The 25,561-nt window shown below is 45.4% G+C and overlaps 1 protein-coding gene across 1 annotated transcript in view; it reads left to right on the top strand.

Moving 5' to 3' along the window:
• The first annotated feature begins 1,811 nt into the window (after nt 1-1,811).
• LOC146960693 (inter-alpha-trypsin inhibitor heavy chain H3-like) overlaps nt 1,812-25,561 on the top strand; it is a 35,098-nt gene continuing 11,348 nt past the window's right edge. Inside the window, exons 1-10 of the mRNA XM_085772147.1 lie at nt 1,812-2,958; nt 5,999-6,159; nt 6,255-6,359; nt 13,027-13,189; nt 13,288-13,398; nt 13,710-13,838; nt 14,135-14,251; nt 14,376-14,544; nt 14,636-14,746; nt 17,456-17,637. Coding sequence (XP_085628273.1) covers nt 2,887-2,958; nt 5,999-6,159; nt 6,255-6,359; nt 13,027-13,189; nt 13,288-13,398; nt 13,710-13,838; nt 14,135-14,251; nt 14,376-14,544; nt 14,636-14,746; nt 17,456-17,637 — 1,320 coding nt within the window. The 5' untranslated portion in view covers nt 1,812-2,886. The remainder of the gene's footprint in view (nt 2,959-5,998; nt 6,160-6,254; nt 6,360-13,026; nt 13,190-13,287; nt 13,399-13,709; nt 13,839-14,134; nt 14,252-14,375; nt 14,545-14,635; nt 14,747-17,455; nt 17,638-25,561) is intronic.

The following is a 25,561-nucleotide window of genomic DNA, read 5'->3' as shown; positions in this document are numbered from 1 at the left end:
AGAGAGATGGAGCTCCGGTGGATCTGAGGAAACACAGAGAGAGTGGAGACACCAAGGCCAAACTACACATGCAAGGGAAAAATATCAATATGATATCAAAAGAAAACGAAATTCGTTTTATAAAGCCAGTATTTAGGAGCAAACTAGTGAAAAATCAGAGTCGCTGTGCTTTTCATGTAAAGTGCTGACGTCAACACGTGTGCGGTGGGGGGGGGGTCATCATCACCACCACTACTTCAAACACTGTGTACTCCGCGCTCCTCTCTCCCTCGCCGCTCCAATTCCTCCTGTTCTTCATAAAAGTGTGTAAATCGTGGTACGCCAGGGTCAGACTGGTCGTAAATTTCTGCACTTTCTCCCGACAGGTTTTGGTTTGATAGATCCCAAATTAGGCGGAGAAAAGTGCGTACGCACAAAACAGGGGAAAGAGCGTGTAAAAAAGCGTGTATCCACAATGATAAATGAGGCCCCAGATTGGAACCGGATGAAGTCTGAACAGTAGTAATAGCACTAAACATCTGTGCAGCAGTCTATCCTTACACAGTCACCAAAGTGGTTATTATTCACGGGAGAAATGGACAGACAACCATGCTTCTTTCTGGTCTGGAAGAACTCACTCACTGACCGTTTCTCGCGCATGCTCACAACAACATCATAATCTCGCAGGCACACCTGTTCTCGTGTGACGTCACTACGTGACTTATTTAACATGGCTTTGCCACTCATATTATTAAATATGCTTAACAAGGAGGTAGTTTCAAATGGCATTTGGACAGATGCGTCTCAGTCTGAACAGCTCCACACAGATCGGTTTTGACTGTCTGTTTTGACTGTATCGCGCCACTTGATCATTTTGGACTATTCGTGTCCGTCGCGTCATTCGCGCTTGACGCTCCACCCGTTCATTTTTGAACCGGTACTCTCAACCCGCTCTCTTTCCACGTCGATCGTGGCTGATATCACCACCGTTGCTGCACCGTACTTGCTGTACAAGTCTCAGATATGAGAAGGAATCAGATTTGAATCAGATTTGCCTGCAGTCTGAATGCGGCCTGAGATATCCTGCCTGTTAGTCCTGAGTGTGAGTGAAGTGGAGAAGTCCATGAAATCAGAGCCAGTCTATTGATATTAGAAGTTGTGGACAGCTCTCCATTCCGACACACCTCCACTCCCCCCCTCCCCCCCACAGCTGTCCAATGTCCAAGGTGCTGAACCGCGTGATGTTGTTTACATTCTGCTTTGTGGCTTGTCTGTGAAATGTGCTGCTCGGGGACTGGGCAGATCTGTCCCACTTGCTTTCTCCCCGACTCCGTGGTTGGAGATCTCCCACACAGTGAAAGAAATAAAACTCCCCCCCCCTTCGCCGCTCGAGCGCGGCTGAAGCCGGCTTGAGCTCACACGGGCGCGAGGCTGCTGCCGCCGATCGTGCTGACAGCTGACTGAGGGAGATGCTTTGGTTGGGTTTAGGCAATGAAGAAAGGAGTTGGTTAAGTTTAGTAAAAAGACCAGGTAGAGGCTAGACAGGCTAAGCATTATGAACATTATATGTCATTAATATGAAGTATTTGCTTGTTCTGCAGTTAATTATGCACATGATCCGTTTGACCCCAAAAAGGAAAAAAGGATCAATGCGCATTGGGGGTTTCCCCTTAGGCTTTTCGGAATAGCGGGGTCTTTAGAAAAAATAGAAAACCCTGCTATTACGATGAATGGAAGTCTATTGTCGGAAAAGCGAGGCTTCGGAAAGGCGGGGTGTAACCTTAGAAGTTCTCTGATGAAATGCTGGAGCCTGCATTTCCCATAATACAACTCCGTAACATCTTTGACATTATTAGTTAATGTGGGAGCATGTCTCCCAGAGCCACAGAAAACATTAAACAGCTGGTTTGCACAGGTTAAGAATAATAAACGGTATGTTAATTAGTGCCCATATAAAATCCCTCCAAGTTTGCACAGTGTGACACTTTTTTGATTTAAACTGAACATTTGTCTTTCCTTCATGAAGACTAATGGTGTTTTTTTTCTTGTCTATACTACTATTTTCTTTGTGCTCTACTTCCTGTCTTTGATCTCTTTAAAGCCCCTGTACAGACTTTTCATTTAGTGTTGATTTTGGCGGCCCCCTGTGGACGAAAGCGGCGGAATGAAGACTGCATTTCCCTCTGTCATGAAGACGTTTGTCTGGCCGGCGCGTGTAGATTTGTTTTGGAAACGTTGGAAGGAAGACGGGACTTGATTTTTGTTTTTTTTTAGCAGCGTAATATTCGTATCGTTTGGTCAGTGGTCTGACCCGACCATGCCTTCCAGAGGTGTAGAATTAGACGACTTAGAAAAAGCGTATCTTCACACTGATGGGCTCATTTGCTGTTGTAGGTAACAGAGACACATCAGCAGACACCAGAGACTTTTGCGTATCCAGTTAAAAGCTCCGTACAGGGGCTTTAATGCTTGCAGTGAAAGCTAGATGTACGTTTGCTTTTGCCTGCTGTTTCCCCCTACACACTTTCCCGATCTCGTCAGATCGGTACTCTTTCACAAAAACTACTGGGAGACTACTTGGAGACAGTAATAATAAATTCATTTTTGCTTGACACCATGCAGTATCAGTCATGTTCTTGTTTTCATTCACAGTGTGCACTGAGCAGATCAACCCAGAATGTCCCTGTGCATCACTTTCACTTTAAATTTTCAAACCACTTCTCTATGTTGGGATATGTGTGTGCATGCATGTGTGTGTGTCCGCGTGCATGTGTGTGATTATGTGCAAGTGAGATAGGAGGAGAGAGAAAAGTTTGCCCAAAACCAGATGTACACATTGTGTGTCCTTGTCTGTTTGAGTTAAAAGACAGTGTGAGCTGCCTGGGCTGCAGTCTGGTGGGAGCCATCATGGAGAGAGCCGTGGTGCAGATCACCCTCTTTGGGCTGCTGCTGGCTTTGGCTACTGCACTGCCAAACAAGGTAAGATCACAGAATCTATATGAACATAAATCTATATAAATGCAGATTAATTTTCACAGATATCTGTGAACTGTGAGACCTCATTGATGCCTCCCAACAACACTGTGTTTTTCACCTTCATCTGGTCTTTGCTCTGCTCATCGTCAGCCAATGAACATTTGCTTTAAGGAAGAATCTACATCTACTATATTAATGCAGATGAATTTTCACAGACATGAACAGATATCTGTGAGCTGTGCTTGTGCAATTATTTGTATAGTTTTGGAAATCTTTTTGGTCTGTCAGTTTCTGTCCCCCCTTATGGTTTCATGTTCAAATGTATGTTTGAATGTGTGTTAGTCATGCTGTGGGGGAATATATCTGTCCAGACAGTGAACACTGAATGTTGAGGGTCCAATGTGACCCATTTTTACATTTAGGAACAGTGAAAACACCCTAAACATTTTTCCTCAAGTTGAACTTGTTCAACACAATATTTGATACAGATGCAATGGTCTTTCCTGCCACTACACTATGATTAGGCTACTGTATAAATCACAGTAGCATTGACTGATTAGTTGAATGCAGCCTGATGTAAACATTAAAACTCAGTAACCAATCACACAGACAGCTCCATGTTGTCCCTGTGTGATGTTCAGGGACGGTCAGGACAGTCTGAGGGTGAAGTCTACAATAATGAGATGAGATGAGAGACACCTGACTGTGACAGCTTGGTCTTGACCACATGTCAGCTGATCAGCTGCAGCAGAGGAAACTCCGCTGTTCTCCGCTCCACCGCGATGAGCGCTTTTTTTAATTTTATTTTTTTTAAATTAAGCTCCTACTGTAAACTGGCGCGGATCCGGTGTGTTTATCAAAGCTTGGTCGCCGTGCTGAGGCACCAGTGGTCGGTTTGAGCTGCGTTCATGAAGTTAAGAGGCTGCTTTCAAACTCCTCAGCCAGCTCAGTGTCGGCGGCTTTTTGACTCGTTACTCACTGGTCGTCGGTGTTTTAGCGATGGTACAGGCTGAGGCCAGTAGGCTACAACAGGTAACAGTGTTGTTGTGTGATCAGTGCGCCCTCAAATCTGTTCCACTGTTAAAGCGGTGCAACTTGATGGACGTCACCGTGGTAATTTAAATGCGTGAGAAATACAATGTGTGGCGTGTGAGCGTGTGAACGGGTGGGAATGCGTGTGTCACACGCCAAATGCGTGAGACTTGAGAGCCCTGCGTTAGCCTGCCTCCACCTAAAGTCACTAATTAGCTTAGCTCAAACACTGGAAGTGTATAGGTAGTGTTAGCCTGCCTCCGTCTAAAGTCGCTAATTAGCTTAGCTCAAACACTGGAAGTGTATAGGTAGTGTTAGCCTGCCTCCGCCTAAAGTCGCTAATTAGCTTAGCTCAAACACTGGAAGTGTATAGGTAGTGTTAGCCTGCCTCCGCCTAAAGTCGCTAATTAGCTTAGCTCAAACACTGGAAGTGTATAGGTAGTGTTAGCCTGCCTCCACCTAAAGTCGCTAATTAGCTTAGCTCAAACACTGGAAGTGTATAGGTAGTGTTAGCCTGCCTCCACCTAAAGTCGCTAATTAGCTTAGCTCAAACACTGGAAGTGTATGGGTAGTGTTAGCCTGCCTCCACCTAAAGTCGCTAATTAGCTTAGCTCAAACACTGGAAGTGTATGGGTAGTGTTAGCCTGCCTCCACCTAAAGTCGCTAATTAGCTTAGCTCAAACACTGGAAGTGTATGGGTAGTGTTAGCCTGCCTCCACCTAAAGTCGCTAATTAGCTTAGCTCAAACACTGGAAGTGTATGGGTAGTGTTAGCCTGCCTCCGCCTAAAGTCGCTAATTAGCTTAGCTCAAACACTGGAAGTGTATAGGTAGTGTTAGCCTGCCTCCGCCTAAAGTCGCTAATTAGCTTAGCTCAAACACTGGAAGTGTATGGGTAGTGTTAGCCTGCCTCCGCCTAAAGTCGCTAATTAGCTTAGCTCAAACACTGGAAGTGTATGGGTAGTGTTAGCCTGCCTCCGCCTAAAGTCGCTAATTAGCTTAGCTCAAACACTGGAAGTGTATGGGTAGTGTTAGCCTGCCTCCGCCTAAAGTCGCTAATTAGCTTAGCTCAAACACTGGAAGTGTATGGGTAGTGTTAGCCTGCCTCCACCTAAAGTCGCTAATTAGCTTAGCTCAAACACTGGAAGTGTATGGGTAGTGTTAGCCTGCCTCCACCTAAAGTCACTAATTAGCTTAGCTCAAACACTGGAAGTGTATAGGTAGTGTTAGCCTGCCTCCTCCTAAAGTCGCTAATTAGCTTAGCTCAAACACTGGAAGTGTATGGGTAGTGTTAGCCTGCCTCCACCTAAAGTCGCTAATTAGCTTAGCTCAAACACTGGAAGTGTATGGGTAGTGTTAGCCTGCCTCCACCTAAAGTCACCAGAGAAACTCTTCAGCAACTCTAAACAGACTGATCTTCGTCTCAGAGCTGACAAAACTCTCCGGTAAGGCATCTTGAGTGGTCAAATGACAATGAATGAATGAAACAATTCAGTGTAATGCAACTGCTTCGCACACACACAGTATTTGGAATGTATATGAAGAGTTCAAGAGTTATTAAAGAGTTTTTAAAAATTCTAGAATCTTCATTTTTTATTTACATAGGCTAAATGTATACTGTGAGTGTATACCTTACACAAGGTGATATCAGTCAAACCAAAGTTGAGTGACTTTGAGATGTAACAAAACAGACATATCTCTAAAAAATAAAGTTTTATTTAAAACAACATTATGCAAAGAATAATTACAAAGCCTCAGCTCATTTTTTTCAAAATGGCACTTATCTGCTTTTGCAAATGAACTCTTCATATGTACAAGTCATTTCCATGTAATATCAAGATGAAGAATAGTGAGAACGGGGAGTTTCTGCAGTTAGACCAATGAGACCTCACTGATGCCTCCCAACAACACTGTTTTTCTCCTTCATCTGATCTTTGCTCTGCTCGCGTTCAGCCAGTGATCAATGAAGTCTTGTTTATTTTATTGTGAAATCTGCCTCCCATATTTACGCAGGATGACTGGGACATCATCAGCTTTCACATCAACTCCACGGTGACCAGTCGCTACGCCACCACCGTCATCACAAGCCGTGTGGTCAATCGTATGGATGAGTCAAAAGAAATAGAATTCCTTGTACAGATTCCCAAGAATGCCTTCATCAGTAAATTCAGCATGTATGTGAATATTTACAGCTATTTGCACATAAAAAAGTTAACATTTTAAGCAGGAGAAAGTATATGAACATGATCTTTTTCTTGGTGGTCTTCAGGTTAATAGATGGACAGGTGTACGATGGCATTGTGAATGATAAGGAGAAGGCTTGGCAGCAGTACGCTGAGGCTGTGTCCCGTGGCCAAAGTGCTGGGCTTGTCAGGTATTACATGGACCAATGGTTCAAATTATTGCCAAGTCTTATACAGCTCTCTCTCTCTCTCTCTCACACACACACACACGCACGCACACGCACGCACGCACGCACGCACGCACGCACGCACACACACACACACACACACACATTTAAACTATATACAGTACTATACAAAAGTTTTAGGCACTTAAGATGTTTAGATTCTTATCCATTATGCAGTACCATCAAAGAGGCTTCTGATCAGTCCTACATTTGTCAAAGATAACTATTTCAATTCACAAGAAAAAGACTAAGTCCTGCAACAGATGGTAGAGCCCACAACAGAGTCCCAATCCCAACATTATGAAGAGACAGACAGACACTGAGGCCTAGTCCACACGAGCCCGGGTATTTGCTCCGCGTCCACACCAGTGGTGTAATAAAAACACTCCGTACACACGCAACCGTGAAATCCGCTACCAAGTGACGCAATGCACGTATGGAAGGCTGTTTTAACCAATCAAAATACAGTGGAAACCGCTTGGATCAAAAGGCTTGGGAGGAATCATTTCTATACAAATGCTGTTTAAATAATTCGTTATCAAGAAATCCGCTTATAGTGTTCATTTTTGGTCATTTTATTGATGAAAACATGCGCAAAAACAATTTCAAAACTACGTGGAGCCTTAGCTATTTATTATTTATTTTCGGCGGTGTCCCTTTGACGTGCACTGCTGCAGCAGCCTGCACATGTTGCTGCGCTGTGTCTTGACTCTTGTGCTGTGTGTTGTTGTGTGCTGTGTTGTTGTGCTGTGTGCATCACCTGGCTGCTGAGCCACATGTCTGTCTGTCGGTGCGGCGCAACTCTGGCTGTTGTGTTGTCTGTCAAAACATGGATGAATGAAACATCATATCCACTTTATATCGACCGCGGACGTCACGAATAAATGTTCGGCTTTTGGCTCGTTCCTCATCTCCACATAGGCTCTTTTTATCACTGCATGATGCGACCCCCCCCCCCCGCCCCCCCCTCCCGTCGTACCCGGGACATAGGCTATTGCCTGTTCATTCATGAAAATCATCCCGAAAAACTCTCAATCAAACAAGGTGGGGAATAAGAAACTGCGGCGCTACTGTAGTAGTTCTGTGATTTTAAAAACAGCTGATCTGTAGCGTCACTTGTTACTGTAAATGATGCTGTGTGGAAAACCAGCTGTGGTCTGTGGTTTTAGAGATAAGTCCTGCTAGGTGACTTTAGAATGTTAGACTTTAGAATGTTAGAGTTGTCATGGTGACAATAAATCAGACCAACGTTTCCTGGACCTAACAGCTGGTGTGTCTTTGATGTGCTCCTGCCTCCTTCGTCTTGACGATAGCGATAACGCTACAACATGGTGTCAGAAGTTAATTATTCAGAAGTTATTTAGTAGCCAAGTGAAACGTCAGCTGGCGGTTTGTTATTTTTTCGTGAAAAAAAAGTGTATTTTGAGTGTTAGTGTTGCCAACCGCTGCGCGGAAGGAAACGGTTAGTAACTTTGTAGCTGAACAGCGAAGTTACCAAGGCAACGGATCGACAGCGTTCATCATGAACCAGTTTCAAGTTGCTCCACCGGAGAAATTCTCGTTCAAAACAGAGGAATGGCCGAAGTGGATCAAACGATTCGACCGATTTCGTATCGCTTCAGGTTTGGAAACCCAAGCGGAGGAAAATCAAGTCAATGCTTTGATCTACACAATGGGCGAGGAGGCGGAAGACATTCTAACGTCCTTGCACCTAACGGCTGATGAAGCGAGTGAGTACCACACAGTCAAAGAGAAGTTGGACGCTCACTTCGTCGCTCGCAGGAACGTCATATATGAACGGGCGATGTTTAATCAACGGCAGCAAGAGTCGGGCGAGTCAGCTGACTCGTTCATCACTGCGTTACATTGCCTGGCGGAGCACTGCGGATACGGCGCGTTACATGACGAGATGGTGAGAGACAGACTGGTCGTGGGTCTGAGAGACAAACGTCTATCAGAGAGATTACAGCTGGATCCTGAACTGACACTACAGAAAGCTGTCACTCTAGTTAAACAGAGTGAACAGGTGAAAAAGCAAAACGAACTGCTAAAAGCTAACTGCAAAGGAGACATGATGAACAACACACAGCTGGACAGCATGCACGCACAGCAGCGCGGTGGTGCAAAAACAAAACAGGCTCAGCCACGGTCCAAACCAGTGTTCAGTAAAGCCCAGAACAGACCATGCAAAAGGTGTGGGGACACAAGAGGACACAGCCAAGACCAATGTCCAGCAAAAGATGCAACATGCAACCAGTGCAGGAAAAAAGGACATTATGCTCGAGTCTGCAGGTCAAAAAAGTTACATGAGGTGAATATGGCCACAATGACACACACAGAGGATAGTGATGAAGAATATGGAGTTTCTTTCCTGGGCTCAATGTCAACAGAGAAAGAGGACAGTGCTGGTCCCTGGATGACTGAGGTAAAAATGGATGACCACAAAGCAGTGTTTAAAATTGACACTGGCGCAGATGTGACAGCCATACCCAAAAAACTGTATGACGAGGGCCAGTACGGTCAGCTATCAAAAGCTACAATGGTTCTGAAAGGGCCAGGAGGAAACCCTCTGAAAGTGATGGGCAAGTTCAAAGCCACTCTCAAAAAGAGAAATAAAACCAAAAAAGAGACTGTATATGTTGTGGATGGGCTGAGGACACCGCTGCTAAGCCGAGCAGCCGCCACAGAGCTGCAGCTGGTCGTCAGGCTGGACAACGTCAGCCTGGATACAAGCGAGGTGGTGAAGCAAGAATTCCCAAAGCTCTTCTCTGGACTCGGAAAAATGGGGGGTGAGTACACCATCGTTCTCAAGGAAGATGCAAAGCCTTTTGCAGTCTCAACACCTAGACGAGTCTCACTTCCCCTCCTTCCCAAAGTCAAAATTGAGCTAAATCGCATGGAGCAGCAAGGTGTCATCTCAAAAGTGGAGCAGCCCACAGCATGGTGTGCGCCCATGGTAGTCGTTCCTAAACGCGCACGAGAAGCTGTGAGGATCTGCACTGACCTCACACAGCTGAATAAGTCAGTAGAGAGAGAGAGACATCAACTTCCCTCGGTGGAGAACACTCTTGGACAGCTCACCGGGGCCAAAGTCTTCTCAAAGCTGGATGCCAACTCAGGATTCTGGCAAATTCCACTTTCCAAGGAATCTTCTCTGCTGACCACGTTCATCACTCCGTTCGGACGGTACTGCTACAATCGTCTATGTTTTGGCATCTCATCAGCACCAGAACATTTTCAGAAACGCATGCAGCAGATCCTAGAGGGCATAGATGGTACTGTGTGCCACATGGATGACGTGCTCATCTGGGGAGCCAGTCAGGCAGAACACGATGAGAGGCTGCGGAAGACACTCTCACGGCTGCAGAGTGCAGGAGTGACACTGAACGACAAATATGCCTCATCATATGGCATGGGTGCTGTTCTCCTCCAGCGGCAAGACAGCACAGCAAAGTGGAAACCAGTGGCATATGCATCAAGGGCACTCAGCAGCACTGAACAGAGGTATGCTCAGATTGAGAAGGAGGCTCTTGCTTCCACATGGGCCTGTGAGAGGTTTGCAGAGTTCCTCATCGGGAAAACCTTTCACATAGAGACAGACCACAAACCTCTCGTCCCACTGCTGGGCTCAAAAAGCCTTGATGAGTTGCCACCACGCATCCAGCGTCTACGCATGCGGCTCATGAGATTTTCCTACACAATATCTCATGTGCCAGGAAAAGAGATAGCGACTGCAGACGTGCTGTCTAGAGCACCTGAAAACAGCACGCCTGCAGGGCTGTCAGAAGAGGAGACCGACTTGTACGCCGACTCCATCATTGCTAGCCTACCAGCAACAGAGAAAAGGCTAAAAGAAATACAGACACAACAGGACAATGACGACATACTGAGACAGATAAAACAGTATTGTGCAGAAGGATGGCCAGACAAGTTTTCAATAGGCCAGGTGCTCCAGCCATATCTGCCATTTCAAGGAGAAATGACAGTTCAAAGTGGCTTGCTTCTCTACGGCAGCAGACTCGTCATCCCACCATCGCTCAGAGCAGATATTCTAGCCAAGCTACACGAGGGTCATCTCGGCATAACCAAATGCAGGGAGAGAGCCAAGAGTTCGGTGTGGTGGCCTGGACTCAACAAAGAACTGACAAAACTGATAGAGAGTTGTGATACATGCGCCAGAGAGAGAACAACCCTGAGAGAAACAATGTTGCCCACTGAGTTCCCGCAAAGGCCGTGGTCTACAGTAGGAGCAGACCTGTTTCAAATGAAAAACAAACAGTATTTAATCATTGTGGATTATTATTCTCGCTTCTTTGAAGTAGCGAAGTTAACTTTCACAACATCAGAGGCTGTGATTGAACATGTCAAGTCTATCTTTGCTCGTCATGGCATACCAGAAGTGGTGCGCACAGACAATGGCCCACAGTTTGCATCAGAGACTTTTCAGAAGTTTGCACAGGATTGGAGCTTCAGCCACGTCACCTCCAGTCCACACTTCCCACAAAGCAATGGAGAGGCAGAGCGGGCTGTGAGGACGATTAAAAATCTCCTCAAGAAATCCAGTGACCCCTATCTGGCCCTGATGGCCTATCGTTCTGCTCCTCTGGCCAATGGATACAGTCCCACAGAGCTACTCATGGGGAGGAAGATCCGCACAACAGTTCCTGTCCTTCCCTCCCAGCTCAACCCCTCACGTACAGATATGGAGGACTTGAAAAGAAAGGAGCAAAGCTACAGACAAAAACAGCAGCAGAACTACAACCGTCGCCACGCAGCACGTGACATGCCAGACCTGCAACCCGGCGACCATGTGTGGGTCAAGGACACGCAACAGAGAGGCACCGTGGTGTCCACTGCAGGAACACCCAGATCCTACATCGTGGAGACTTCAAGAGGCAGCCTGCGGAGGAACAGATTCCATCTCTCGCAGACTCCAGTGGCGCCTGCCACACCCACCGAGATCCCTGACCTGTCATCGGAAAACAACACTCCAGCGACAGATCCTGCTAGATCTACTGACACATCCGTCACCCCTGAGAGGTGTGACTTCAGTCACAAACACACTCCAGTGAACGAGAGACGCTATACAGTCAGAATCAGGACAGCTCCAGTTCGCTTGAACTATGAGAAGATGTAACACCTACCCTGAGTGAAAGCTGGGTAACAATAATTCCCTCACTCAGTGGAAGAGCCTGGGCTCTTGAGACAGAAATGTATATATTGTGTGTTTAAAAAAAAAAAAAAAAAAAAAAAAAGAAAAGAAAAGAAAAAAGTGACTGTGATCGTATAATGTGTAAAATAGTGATAATAATAATAATTGTTTAATATTAGAGAAGAATTGTTTGAATAACCTAAACGAAAAGATTTTAGAGTTTGCTTGAATTTAAATATGAACTTTAAGTTATGAATGTATATATGACTATTGGTTAATTGTTACAACTAGAAAAGTTGTGTTTATTGGATAGTTTCCTCATGTCTAGTCAGACGCTTTAAAATAAGGTCTCTCTTGGAAACTAACTGGAAAAGGGAGATGTAGAGATAAGTCCTGCTAGGTGACTTTAGAATGTTAGACTTTAGAATGTTAGAGTTGTCATGGTGACAATAAATCAGACCAACGTTTCCTGGACCTAACAGCTGGTGTGTCTTTGATGTGCTCCTGCCTCCTTCGTCTTGACGATAGCGATAACGCTACAACAACTGAGGGTGAGTTTGGAGCTGACAAGAGGATCGCCCTGACGACCGTTTCGTTATATTTTTCTCATCGAAAAACTATACAAATAGCATTTAGATGATGTAAAAAAAAAAAGTGCTAAAAATCCACTTTGTCACCTCCATCTGCAAACCGCTGCAAACAACCTCTGCGGGCTGGCAGTGTTTACATCAGCACGTGTGCAGCTATGACGTAAACGAGTAAAACAATCACGGTTGCAGTGTCCACACGCACCCGGTGAAACCAACCCCGGCCGAAAACCCCACCCTGGACTCCGGTTTCAAAAAACCACGGTTTCAGGGTTCCAAAAGCACGGTTGCATGTGGACAGGACATACAACCGGGAACATATGTTCAGAGTTTCAAAAATACCCGGGCTCGTGTGGACTAGGCCTGATACAGATGAACTATGGCAAGTTCTCCAAGACGCTTCAACAAGCTGCCAGTCCAGAAGCTTGAAGAACTGTGTGCAAGTGTCTGGAGGAGAACTGGAGCTGTGGTCACAGCAAGTGATGATCTGATTTAGGTTTCTTCTGTTGACGGACCTTTGGATGAAGTTAATCCATAAATAAAGACTATTCATGACCTTCACTTTACTTAAAGCACCTAAAACATTTGCACAGTACTGTACATGCGTACATTTATACATACATTGTTCATTTGTTCATTTTGACTTCTCTTTTTCTTGTTTTTGCTTTTTTGTTTTTGCTCCTTTCTTTTAAATGCTTTGACATCTTCAGGTCAGATGGAAAAAGTCCCTGTTGCAGTAGTATCACTTACAATTCATACCTATAAGTTCATAACATGTGACGAGGGGCCACAACAATACATGGTTTCATATTAAAGGGTCATAACACAAGCCAGACAGGGTGGGGGCATGGACGCCTTTGATTTAGTACTATGTTAATGGTGTGTGTTGCAGCTTTGTAGGGAGGACCCTGGAGGAATTTAAGACCTCTGTGACCATTGCACCGCACAAAAAGGTGACTTTTGAACTCACATATGAGGAACTGCTGAAACGCAGGCTTGGGAAATATGAGCTGCAAATCCACGCTCGCCCCATGCAGCCAGTCATAGACTTCAAGGTGTGTTTGTCCTGTTCATCTGGGGGGAAAATCACTGCTGTGCTAACAACAGCTTTCATGGCCAGAGCTTCTAAATATTGCGTTTTTTTCAATGACAGCTCGATGTGTGCATTCATGAGGAAGCCAGCATCAGTTTCGTTGACGTCAAAGGAGGACTAAGCACCAATGCCATGGCTAATGCCATCACCAAAACACATGCTGACAAATGGGTACAGCACGTTGTACACATAACACATAATAACACAATCATGATCATTTTCTGATCCATATTTAACTGTTTGGCTCACAGTATACATACCAATATTGCTCATCCTTTAGCCCATCTCCTAACACTGCTACACACAGTACATCTACCTGCACATTTGTACTTTAGTCAGATGTGCAGCTGTATTTATTTCTACCAGCAGTTACCAACACTACACAATGCCTCCATAGATGAATCCAATCAAATGTGATATAAAAATTAAAGACTCATCATTTCGACCAATGAAAGCCATTTATTCATTCATCCTGTTTTCAGGCCTGGGTGTACTTCTACCCCACCAAGAGTCAGCAGTTAACATGTGACAGCTGTGGAAAGGAGGGTATGAATGGAGATCTGGTTGTTGTGTATGATGTCAACAGGAATGCCATATTCGGAGACCTCAAGGTACAGCAGCACTCCGTCTTTCTTAAAGGTAGAGTGTGTAGGATTTTCCCAAAAACAAAATATAAACTAATACTGTACAACAAAAAACTGGCCTCATCATCACCTGGGCTTCTACTGATGAGTGTCTGAATCTACCAACCACGAATGAACAAACCTACAGACTCTACCTTTAACTTGGTACATAATGAATCTGTAAGAGCTAAAATCAAACCAACAAATAACTAAAATACCTTCAATTCCGATTTTATCTTCCTGTCCTTTCAACCAAATCCAACTTTCTTCTGACTTCCCTCAAGATATCAGACGGGTACTTCGTTCATCACTTCGCTCCATCTAACCTTCAACGCATACCAAAGAATCTTGTCTTTATTATTGATCGAAGTGGCTCCATGGAAGGCATAAAAATTCAACAGGCCAGTGTGACGAAGCATTTTATTTTTTGTCATGTATTTTCAATCAACTTTACTTTGCAGAAAATATATAAACATGAATGAAACAAACTCATCATATATCACTTATTTCATATTTCTCCCTCAGACCAGAATTGCTTTAATCCACATCTTGAATGACCTGGCAGAGGATGACCACTTTGGCCTCATCACCTTTGATGACTCCATTTCTCGCTGGAAACGAGAACTTGTCCAGGCCAGCGAGGAAAACCTGGATAGTGCCAAGACATTTGCACAGGGAATTCAAAATGGAGGAAGTGAGGTGTTGCAATGAATAGATTCTGGGATCTCAATGGTTGACAGTAGAGTGTAAGGAATGAAACCTTTCCTTTTTTTTTCGTATTTCAGCCACGGACATCAATGAAGCAGTGTTGGAAGGAGCGAGGATGCTGAATGCCCATCCCAGAGAAGGCTCAGCATCCATCCTCATAGTTCTCACTGATGGAGACCCAACCTCAGGTTATGATGAAACACACATGAACAAATATTAGTGCTGGGCATAGATTCATTTTTTTAATCTAGATTAATCTCACTGCAATCTTGGCTCATTTCAATTCTGATGAAGGCATTCAAAATAGGTAGTGATGCACGATATGAAAAATTTCAACCGATACCGATAACCAATAATTTCCTGCTTCTCATTGCCGATACCGATAACCGATAAATTCATATTTTTATATTTAACATAATAGGCTCTAGCCTATCTATAACAGCTAACAAAAGCTCTGGCTCTTCAACTTTTCATTCATTTTTTTCATGTCATATCACACAAATATTTGTGATAATTTGCTGTGAATAAAAAATAGCAGCAAAAGACACTCATAGGCCAAACATTTACCATATGAAATTAATAAATCAAAAGCACTGACATATCAAATCATCATAATTAAAACAAAAAGTGCATCCCTCAAGAAAATTGTTTCACAGAACTATAACTGGTTTAAATAACAAGATTCATATTCAAGTATTTATGCATAAGAAATACATATATTCAACCTAAAGCGCATGAGGAGGTATAGGTAGCCTACATGCACAGATATTTAACAACTGTACTATGTAGCCTACTGTACTGAATGTGTGATTCGCTCCAAGCGACAGTGGTAAAGCAGCTAAAAGCTGTTTTAATTCCCGCTGTAGAGCTGTTAATATGTCACTTTATTACGTTTTAATATTTTTTCAGAGAGAATCTAACCATGTAGATCCCCAGTTTGTGGTTAGTTAAATGACGCCTGTTTGCTCCAACGTTGTGGGAGCGGTCGACTGGGCGCAGCAGCAGCAGCAGCTCATCACAGAGGCAGCTGCCACCGATAACACCGGTCTGCTGACGTGACGGTCAGCATTGTCGTCATCCCGTGGGGAGAAAACGATCCTAGTAACTTACCTGCAGGTTGTTAGAGGTTTACTGCCTGCTGGTTTAATTATTTTTAGGAAATTAATGTTGGTCTCACTGATGAAACCTAACAACTGTGGAAGCCGCATTAGTTTGTTTGAATGAAAAGTGAAACTTACTGGACAGAAGAGCAGCGTAACCTCTGAGCTCCGCAACCTGCTTTGCACAAGGTGCATACAACCATAGTCTTGTCGAGGTCTCCATTGGGAAGCTTCTTGAAAAAAAATTTGCCCTGAATCAGCCAGGCTTCACAGCAGCAGCCATGTCAGCTGACGGATGTGATTCACACGCGTTCTGACTTGTTCACGCCCCGGCCCCCACAGCATAATTCGGCCAGGTCAGAGCCTTCTGGGCCCGGCCAAGTAGGTCCATGCAAAAATATCAAAGTGAAATTCATAGCTTGCCCTATGTTGACCCAGCTCCCAGACTCAACTTTGAGAATAGATTAATGGTTTTTTGGTGTGTGTGGGTTTGTGTATATGAGATGGATGAACTGAAGAAAGAAATTGAAAAAATTATAAAAAAAAAAAAAAAAGATTAATGGCGATCATTTTCTTATCGCGCAATAAGAGTCTCGCGTTAACGCAGCACGTCTACGCTGTTAACGGCCCAGCACTAACAAATATAAAATAAAAGGAATTATGTGGATCTTTCACAGATTTTTCTAAATTCTGTCCGAACTTGGATTATTTCATTTGCATTATTTGCATTTAAAGGGGTTAGGGTTTAATCCACTTTCTACTGGTTTAGCAGTGGTCCTATGTGTTCCCGTGGCCTTTCTATGACGCCTGCAGGTGAAAAAAGTCTGTTCACTCCCTTAATTGATTGCTACACTTTTTTGAGATTGTGTCTCCAAACGGGCGAATTGAAAGTGCTGTGAGACTTGACGTCACAGAGCACACATACACACATACTCTCTCTCTCACTCTCTCTTCCCCCGTCCGTCATTTGACATGAAGCGGTAGATACGGGAGGAGCCGTCGGTACCGCGGCCGCCAGATGATCATTTTGAATCACTGATTGAAAAACAGCCGCCTGTCATTAAAAATGAAACCGCGGATCAGAGAATATTGGGATGATACCGCTTCTCATCAGCGCAGCGGTCCGACTCCTCATCACGGACTGAGAGACATCTGAACGAGGAAGTCTCCTCTCCCGGCGCAAAACCACCTCAATATTCTCCAGTAGCTTCTCATCAGTCACACCGTGCAGTTTGTGCTGCTCCTCAGTTTCACTTGTTTTTTTATTTGACAGTTTCACACAGAACTTTCTGATGGTAGTAGGAGTCTCTCCATGTTTCTTTTTCTGCCACAGTAAAAAAGGAACATTTACATTTTTTCAGACAAGATGAGAGTCTCAGAAACTTTTTTTTTTTTTTTCGGAAATCAATGCCCGACCCAATCCATATTCCCAATGTCCACATGTCCACATGTACCTGTAGTGAAAACCACACCCTCTCCCCGTGACAGGTGTGGAGTGGACGTGGTTTACACATCTTATTTGCATTTCAAGGTGCAGACACAGAAATGGCTCGTTCGCAGCAGAGCTCTGGAGAGCCACTTTTAGATACTGAGATGTAGAGCTGCAGATTGATTTGGGGACAATACACTAGGAATACTATATGGTTGGACAACTTAGAACCATGTGAAATGGTTGAAAAACAGCATAATATGGGACCTTTAACTCTTTGCACACAATACCTTTTACTGATCACATGATAGTTGTTTGGAGAATTTGATTTCTAGCCTTTCTAAACCACATGGCTTGTGTTTTCGCAGGGGAGACAAACCTGGAAATGATACAGTCAAATGTGAGAGAGGCCATCGCAGACAAATTCTCTCTCTACTGTCTCGGTTTTGGCTTTGATGTCAATTTTGACTTCCTGAAGACCATGTCACTGCAGAACAACGGCAAGGCACGACGGATTTATGAGGACTCTGACGCTGACTTACAGCTGAAGGTATATTTGAATTGCTTGCACTTCCTTCACATGGTGAATATGTAGGCCTCACAACCTTTGACGTGGATATGACAAAACGGTATTTATTTTAACACAAAATTCAATCAAACAAAAGACGCTCACAGTGAGGATCAAAACTTATCTAGAAAACTGAAGCTTGATGACTTGAAAACTTGACTGGGATGCTTGACAAGACTCAGAGACTGGACGAGACAAACTGGCAACAAGACAACGGGAGACAGGGCCATGAGGTGGGAGAAAATATGTGAAACTAATCAGAGGTGCGGTTGACCATCTCATTGGAGGGAAAATCACACAAAGGGAGGAAGTCAGGGTTTGAAACGAGAGGGAAAAGGTGAGTACAAAATAAAACAGGAAGTGCATTACAGGATTATAGGCATGAGTGACATTAGCTTCACCTACAAATAACTTTTAACTGGATATGCAAAAGTCTCGGTAACGCTTTATATTAGGGTCCTTCTAATAAGCATTATTTAATAGGTAATAAGGCCCTTATAAGTGATTACAAGATGCTTATTAACATTATTATGCGTTTATAAGACTATATATGTATTAATAGTCTCATTATAATATAGTTAATAGCAGACTATAAGAGATTTATAATAACTTAATAATAAACTTAGTTAACTGTTTGTTGATGCTTAAAGTAAGCTATCCAGTCGTTTTGGCTAATGCTGCGTTCCAGTCAGGCTTTTGAAACCGTAAATTACAGCTTCAAGTCACGACTTACGACTTTGTAGCGTTCCAGGCAACCCACTCGTGTTTCTCCGACCTGTTTTACCTGTGAAAGTCACTATAACGGCCACTCGTAACTTCTGACCCGTGAACTACCACCAGATCGAACTGGTACGACTTCACAGGTCTGAAAAACACCAGTTACGAGTTGCCTTGAACGCACCATAACGTCTTGTCAGCCGATGGAGTTAGCAGCCCCCGCCCTTGTCATGGATCTATTGGTCCTCGTCCCTACGTCACCACATTCAGGCGCATCCCTTGGCTGCACACACAGAGAGGACTGCCCCTTTATGCCGGGGCCTGGAGCTCCGCAGCACCGCAGTGCAGAGAGACCGCTCAGGCTGCGGCTGGAAGCAGCTGTGTGTCGGGGAGAGGAGGAAGACAGTAGCTCAGCAGGGCCGCGGTGTGCAGGGTGCAGAGCACCCCGGTCAGGCTGCAGCTGGAAGCGGCTGTGTGTCGGGGAGAGGATCAGGGAGACTCGACGCGGCACTGGTACTAGTAATACGGGCAGCAACACATTCTGTGCTTCTGTACTGTGCTTCTCTGAATCCTAGTGGGGCTTTTTTTCGGCAGACCGGCCGGGGGTGGGGGGCAGCAGGTGCTGAATTGGTGGGTTCATGTGTCTGTGAGCAGCTCAGAGCGGTTACAACTAGTTTCTAAGCGGAGGGGGTGGGGACGAGGCGGGTCGAGGAGGAGCAGGGAGACGAGGGGATTGGATGGAGGGTACGAGCCAGTGGGAGCCGGACGGGGCGCGCGGCGCCCATTGGTCAGTTTCTATGCAGGCCCACGGCTGATAGACTGAATGGATTTTTTTGGTTCTTTTTGCTATTTATATTGTGTATATCGGACCACAGGACCATAATCACTGTATAAACGATGTTAATAATAATTACCAATGCTCCAAATCGTAGACCATAGCTTTAAGAACATTAATAAAATCCTCATGAGTATCTTATAATTGTTCATAATAACATTACAAACACATATGTTGACTCAACTAGCCCAACCATTATGTCTTTGTTATGCCTTTATTAATCTTAAGGTCTGTGTAATAATAAGCATTAGTGAATAGGTAAAAAGGCTCTTATAAGTGCTTACGAGTAATAATAGTCTCATTATAATATAGTTTAGTAGCGGACTATAAGAGATTTAATAACTTACAGTATAAGAAACTTGTTAACTGTTTGTTGATGCTTAAAACATTAAAGCAGAAGTCAGCGGTCCGGTGGTTTTGTCTAACTTCCTGTCAGCAGATGGAGTTAGCAGTCCCCGCCCTCGTCCCTACATCACCACATTCACGCGCATCCCTTGGCTGTACACACAGAGAGGACTGCCCCTTTATGCCGTTCTCTCTCCTCATTGGATAAAGGTTTTAGGATACAAGGAAAGTTTTCTCCTGGGCTCAGAGCAGAGCAGAGTGACTGACAGACCCGTGTTTCAGACCAAACACTCTATAGAAGTGATTGCTGTCGGAAGATAGAACTAAATTAAGACTTATATTAACACAAACATTCCGCTCACTTCTGCTTTAATATATACTTTATTGCTCATCTATTAAAAAGTTAAAGCAAAAGTAAGCGGAATGTTTGTGTTAATATAAGTCTTAATTTAGTTCTATCTTCCGACAGCAATCACTTACATAGAGTGTTTGGTCTGGACATGAAAGGACACAAAGACTAAACATGAAGCTAAGGCATGACATTACCTACATATAACAGCCTGACTAAAATTAACACACTTGTACAGAAGGTCACTCAGCTCGCACTCAGCTCGCATGTAGTGTTCACGTGAACCCGCGGTATTCCTAACCAATCAGATCACCTGGCTGAGTGATCGATCGTTGCTGATCACGTAGGGAGAGCAGCGGAGGAGCCGTCATAGTCGGGAGTCGGGACTCACTCATTCATTCATCCTTCATTCATTTAGATTGTGCGTCCATGAGACTGTAAGTGTTCAAGTTGTTTTGTTTATTGTTGAGGACGTATGTTTATGTGGCGGTTAATATTCGCACGGGCCACCCGGTCCATTTATTAATGTGTGACGGCGTCGCCGGAGTTAATTGTTTATAATTTGCCGCCTGCTAGGGATAATAAATAATTAAGGGACCGTCACTCAATTGTTGCATGCCTTTTCAGTGTGCACTGCTTTCAGGGATGTGTTTAATGATTGCATTGTGTTAAATGAATGCGTACATTACTGTATCAATATTTCTTTATTAATATTATATATTTTGTCTGTTTATGCCACATTTTATGTTCATAATAATGCAATAATAACCATGCATATAATTCATTTTCATTTATGTTTCTTTTAATTCTCTGTAGAAACCACACACAAGTAAATTCAAGCATCTGATAAATAAATGAGTGGCATGAGAGGAAGTGTGTGCATCATTGACTGAAATATCATCATTTCAACTGTTCTGGCAGGACAGCCTGTGGCGATTGCAGATAGACAGTTAAAAAGAATCAGCTCAATTCATTAAAGGTCGCAAATCTGCACCTATTTCACATGGTCCTTCGAGCCGGATCTGCAGTTTCCACAGTTGAATCATGGCTTTTCCTGATAATGTCCGTGCACGCCGTGAAGTTCGTCGACCTCGTTATCTAGACGACTTCCTGGTAGATCTTCCAAGACGTCAATTACCTCAGTCACACACACTCCATGACCACTCCAACGAGGGAGTCATTAACATTCATGAATCACCTAAGCTCCTTCATGATGGACTGACACCACGGAGCCCTGTTCCAGAGGTGGTTTTGTCAGCGCTGAAAGAGATGAGGGAGGACAATAACCAACTCAGGCGAGAGATGCAGACCCTCATCAGTGCTCTCACCCCACACCCTTCAGCTGTTTCTCAGCCTCATGGTTCAAGGCCCAGTGTATTCACCCACACATATGCTCACCAGGCAGAGGACCGTGGCTCCTTTCTAAAGGCTCCAACTCCAGACTTCACATCCACTCCACTGCATTATAGAGCCCAACCTGTCAGCTATCCAGAGGATGACCTGCAGGGTGTGCCATGGCCGGACCCACCTTCCTCAGCTCCATTCCATCAAATCAACGAGTCATTCCCTCCACCACCACCGCCAGTCTCGTATCCTCCCCATGGCTGGGTGTCCACACCTGAGTATGTCGAGCCATATACCAGTCATCGTAGACCACCTACTCACCCTTTTCATCAGGCAGATGAGCAACCTCAGTGGCCACCTGTAGACCTGAAGGAATCAACAGGCTACAGTCAACCACGTTCTCAATCTCATCAGGAGACCACATATCGTGGACCAAAGCCTCAGATTCCATGCTTCACCGCCGAAGACCCTCGTCAGTTTGCACGCTTAAAGATAGCGCTCGAGAATATCTTACCTGAAGATGCTACTGAGAGGTTTAAATATCAGATACTCGTTGATCATCTCAAGCTGGAAGACGCCCTCCTGATTGCGGACTCTTACAGTAACAGCCACCACCCTTATAGCAAGACCATGGCCTCCCTGACAGAGCTTTATGGCCAGCCTCACAAATTGGCTTTACAGCGCATCACTGAGGTCTTAGCTGAACCTGCCATTAAGAGTGGTGACAGTAAGGGATTCCGGCTGTTCGCACTGAAGGTGAGAGCGCTAGTTGGTATGCTCGACCAGCTGGGTAGAGAGGGAAGAACTGAACTGGAGTGTGGGTCACACATATCCCGCTTGCTGTCCAAACTTCCACACGACCTGAGAGCACAATTCAAGCGTTTCATTAACCCCCTTCGTACACCTATTCCAACTTTGCTGGATTTCTCAGAGTGGTTAGAGTATGAAGTCCGTGTTCAAGATGATGACATACTAACTCATCAGCCCCGGTCGATACCAGAGGGGCGGTCAGACCGGTTGAGAGGGTTCAAGCCCAAGCAGAAATCTGCTGTCAGCTCTACCACCGTCCTCTATGAACCTGCAATGAGGGAATCAGAGCCTCCTTCACAACTCACATCTCAAGTCAACAAACCAGCGAAGCCCAAGAAGTATTGCCCCTTTTGTGACGATGTTCAGCATTATTTCAATCAGTGCACAGAATTCAAGAAACTCACAAAGGAGCAGAAAGTAACTTGGATCAAAACAGGCAAGCGGTGTTGGAGATGTGGAAGAGATCACCAAGCGGCACAGTGCTATCTCAAGGCCAAATGTCAACAATGTAACAAAACTCACCTGGAAGTATTACATGAGGTCAATTCATCTTCAGCCATGAGACCAGAGAGACCAAGCCCAGAACCAATTCAGCCAGTAACATACTACTTGGACCCAGCCTGGAGAAGTAGTTGCGTGCTGCTGAAGATGGTCAAAGTGTGCCTCTACAATGGGAAAAGGAGGATCGAAACATATGCCATCCTGGACGACGGGTCCGAAAGGACAATTCTCCTCCATGATGCGGCCAGAGAACTAGGACTCCACGGACAGACTGAGAGCTTGGTTCTGAGAACCATCCGTCAAGATACTAGAACCGTGCCAGGCAGATCAGTTTCATTCTCAGTTTCCGCTGTCGCTCATCCTCAGAAGCGTTTCCGGATCCACAAGGCTTTCACAGCAACTGAGCTCGGCCTTTCTAAACATTCTCATCCCGTTGAAGCTCTCCAGAAGACCTACCGTCACCTTAGAGGTCTCCCTCTTCAGTCATTCAATCAAGAGCAACCATTGTTGCTCATCGGCTCAGACTATCCGCACCTGATCACCCCAGTTGAGCCTGTGCATCTAGGACCACCAGGCGGACCAGCTGCACTGAAGACACGCCTCGGCTGGACACTCCAGGGGCCTGCTAAAGTCCTCATGCATCAGTCCTCCACTCCTCAGTGTCTGTTGACCAACACCTTATCTCCATCTGCAGAACTCCTGAGTCATGTGACTAAACTCTGGCAAATGGATATTTTGCCGTACCGGAACGAGAAGCTCATCACTCGGTCAAAACAGGACACGGCAGCAATCAGAAGACTGGAAGATAAGACCACTAGAGTGGAAGTGGATGGTGTGCAAAGGTACGCAACGCCCCTGCTGTGGAAGGAAGATGCTCCTCCTCTCCATTCTCCTAAGGAGGCCGTGCTAGGTCATTTGCGCGGGACTGAGAAGCGCCTTTCCCAGGATCCTGTCAGAGCAGACACCTACAACCAGGAGATCAAGAAGTTGCTGGATGCGGGTTACGTCGTCAAGTTAACCGCAGATGGAGCACAAGCCAAAGTCAACTCGTGGTACATTCCTCATCATATGGTCCGTCATAATGGTAAGGATCGTATTGTGTTCAACTGTTCTTTCACGTATCAAGGTGCGAGCCTGAATGAACAGCTACTTCCCGGGCCCATATTAGGATCCACTCTGCTGGGAGTGTTGCTCCGGTTCAGGGAGTATCCGGTGGCAGTGAGTAGCGATATAAAAGGGATGTTCCATCAAGTGCGCCTCCTGCCTGAGGACAAGCCCTTCCTCCGGTTCCTCTGGAGAGAGATGGATCGCAGTGCAGCACCGGACATCTACGAGTGGCAAGTGCTGCCCTTCGGGACAACGTGCAGTCCTTGCTGCGCCACCTTCGCGCTTCAAAGACACGTCCTAGATCATAGTAGCCCAGGTGAGGACATCCGTCACTCTGTTGAAAACTGCTTTTATGTAGACAACCTTCTCCAGAGTTTCATCTCCGAGCAAGAAGCCAAGCAGCTCATCACAAAGCTACACCCACTTCTCCTCTCAGGTGGGTTTGAACTACACCAGTGGGCTACCAATGTTCCTGACATCATCAGTCACCTGCCATCAGAGTCAAAAGCAGAGAGTAGGGAACTGTGGCTATCACTGGATGGAGCTGACACACCAGAGCGAGCTTTGGGGCTGTTGTGGCACTGCACGTCTGACACCATCACTTACCAGCTTCGTCAAACAGAGCAGCACCAACCAACGATGCGCAGCATCTATCGGGTCTTAGCGAGACAATATGACCCCCTTGGCCTGCTCATCCCTTTCACCACTCGAGCCAAGATATTGGTGCAGCGTCTCTGGAGTAAGAAAAGAGACTGGGATGATCCACAGTTGCCAGATGATCTGCTCCAGCAATGGTATGCCTGGGAGAGTGAACTACAACAGCTCCCTTCTATCTCTCTGCCTAGATGTTATGTTGACCTGGCGACAGACATCTCAGCTTGCACTCAGACTATTCACATCTTCTCAGATGCATCGGAGAAAGCTTATGGGGCTGTAGCCTATCTTCGCACAGTGGATCATTCAGGTAATGTTCAAGTGGCATTCCTAGCTGCCAGATCCCGAGTTTCCCCAGTTCGCCAGCAGTCCATCCCAAGATTGGAACTCTGTGCTGCTCACATTGGAGCACAGCTCTCTGCTGTCCTAAGGAAGGAGCTAACTGTCCAGGTCTCCAGTATCACCTATTGGACAGACTCCACCACAGTCTTGAAGTGGCTGCAGTCACAATCTTGTCGCTACAAGGTATTTGTCGGGTCCAGAGTTGCTGACATTCAGGAGCTGACTGAGGATAGTCCCTGGAGATATGTCAGTTCTGGAGACAACCCTGCTGATGACATAACCAGAGGGCTGGCTTTGTCACAGCTCCTTGGTCGCAACCGGTGGAGCCACGGACCTCTCTTCTTGTGGCAGGACGAATCATCCTGGCCAGCCTCTCCAGACATCTCCCTGTCAGAGGACCCAGTTGAACTGCGTAAGGCCAACTTCTGTGGACATGTCTCAGTGACTACTGATAAACCTTTGCCTGATCCTAGTACCTTCAACAACTTCAAGGAGCTGCTTGAAGCCTCAGTCCAGGCAGGTAATGGGGCGGCCGCCTCCTCAAGCCCAACAGCAGACGACTACAGACAAGCTGAAATGGCACTCTTCAGGAAAGTGCAGGAAGACTGTTTCCCGGAAGAGTTCGCTCTCCTGGCCTCTCAGAAATCAGTCCCTAACAGCAGTCGATTGCTTACATTGGCACCTGAGTACGACAAGGAAGCTCGGTTGATCCGTGTCGGGGGTCGCCTTCGCAGATGCGATGAGCTTAATCAAGACAATCTACATCCAATCGTACTCGATCCCCATCATCACATCACCAAATTGGTCATTCAGGATTTTGATGGTCGCCTTGCTCACCCAGGACCAGAAAGAGTCTTTGCTGAGCTACGCAGACGGTTCTGGATCCTTCGTGGAAGAGAAGC

This window comes from Trachurus japonicus, unplaced genomic scaffold (genome assembly GCF_045865225.1).
Source record: "Trachurus japonicus isolate A0001 unplaced genomic scaffold, Traja_1.0 AP030127.1".
Lineage (NCBI taxonomy): Eukaryota > Metazoa > Chordata > Actinopteri > Carangiformes > Carangidae > Trachurus > Trachurus japonicus.
Note: the sequence above shows the minus strand (reverse complement) of the source record. Positions and strands in the feature narration are given on the sequence as shown.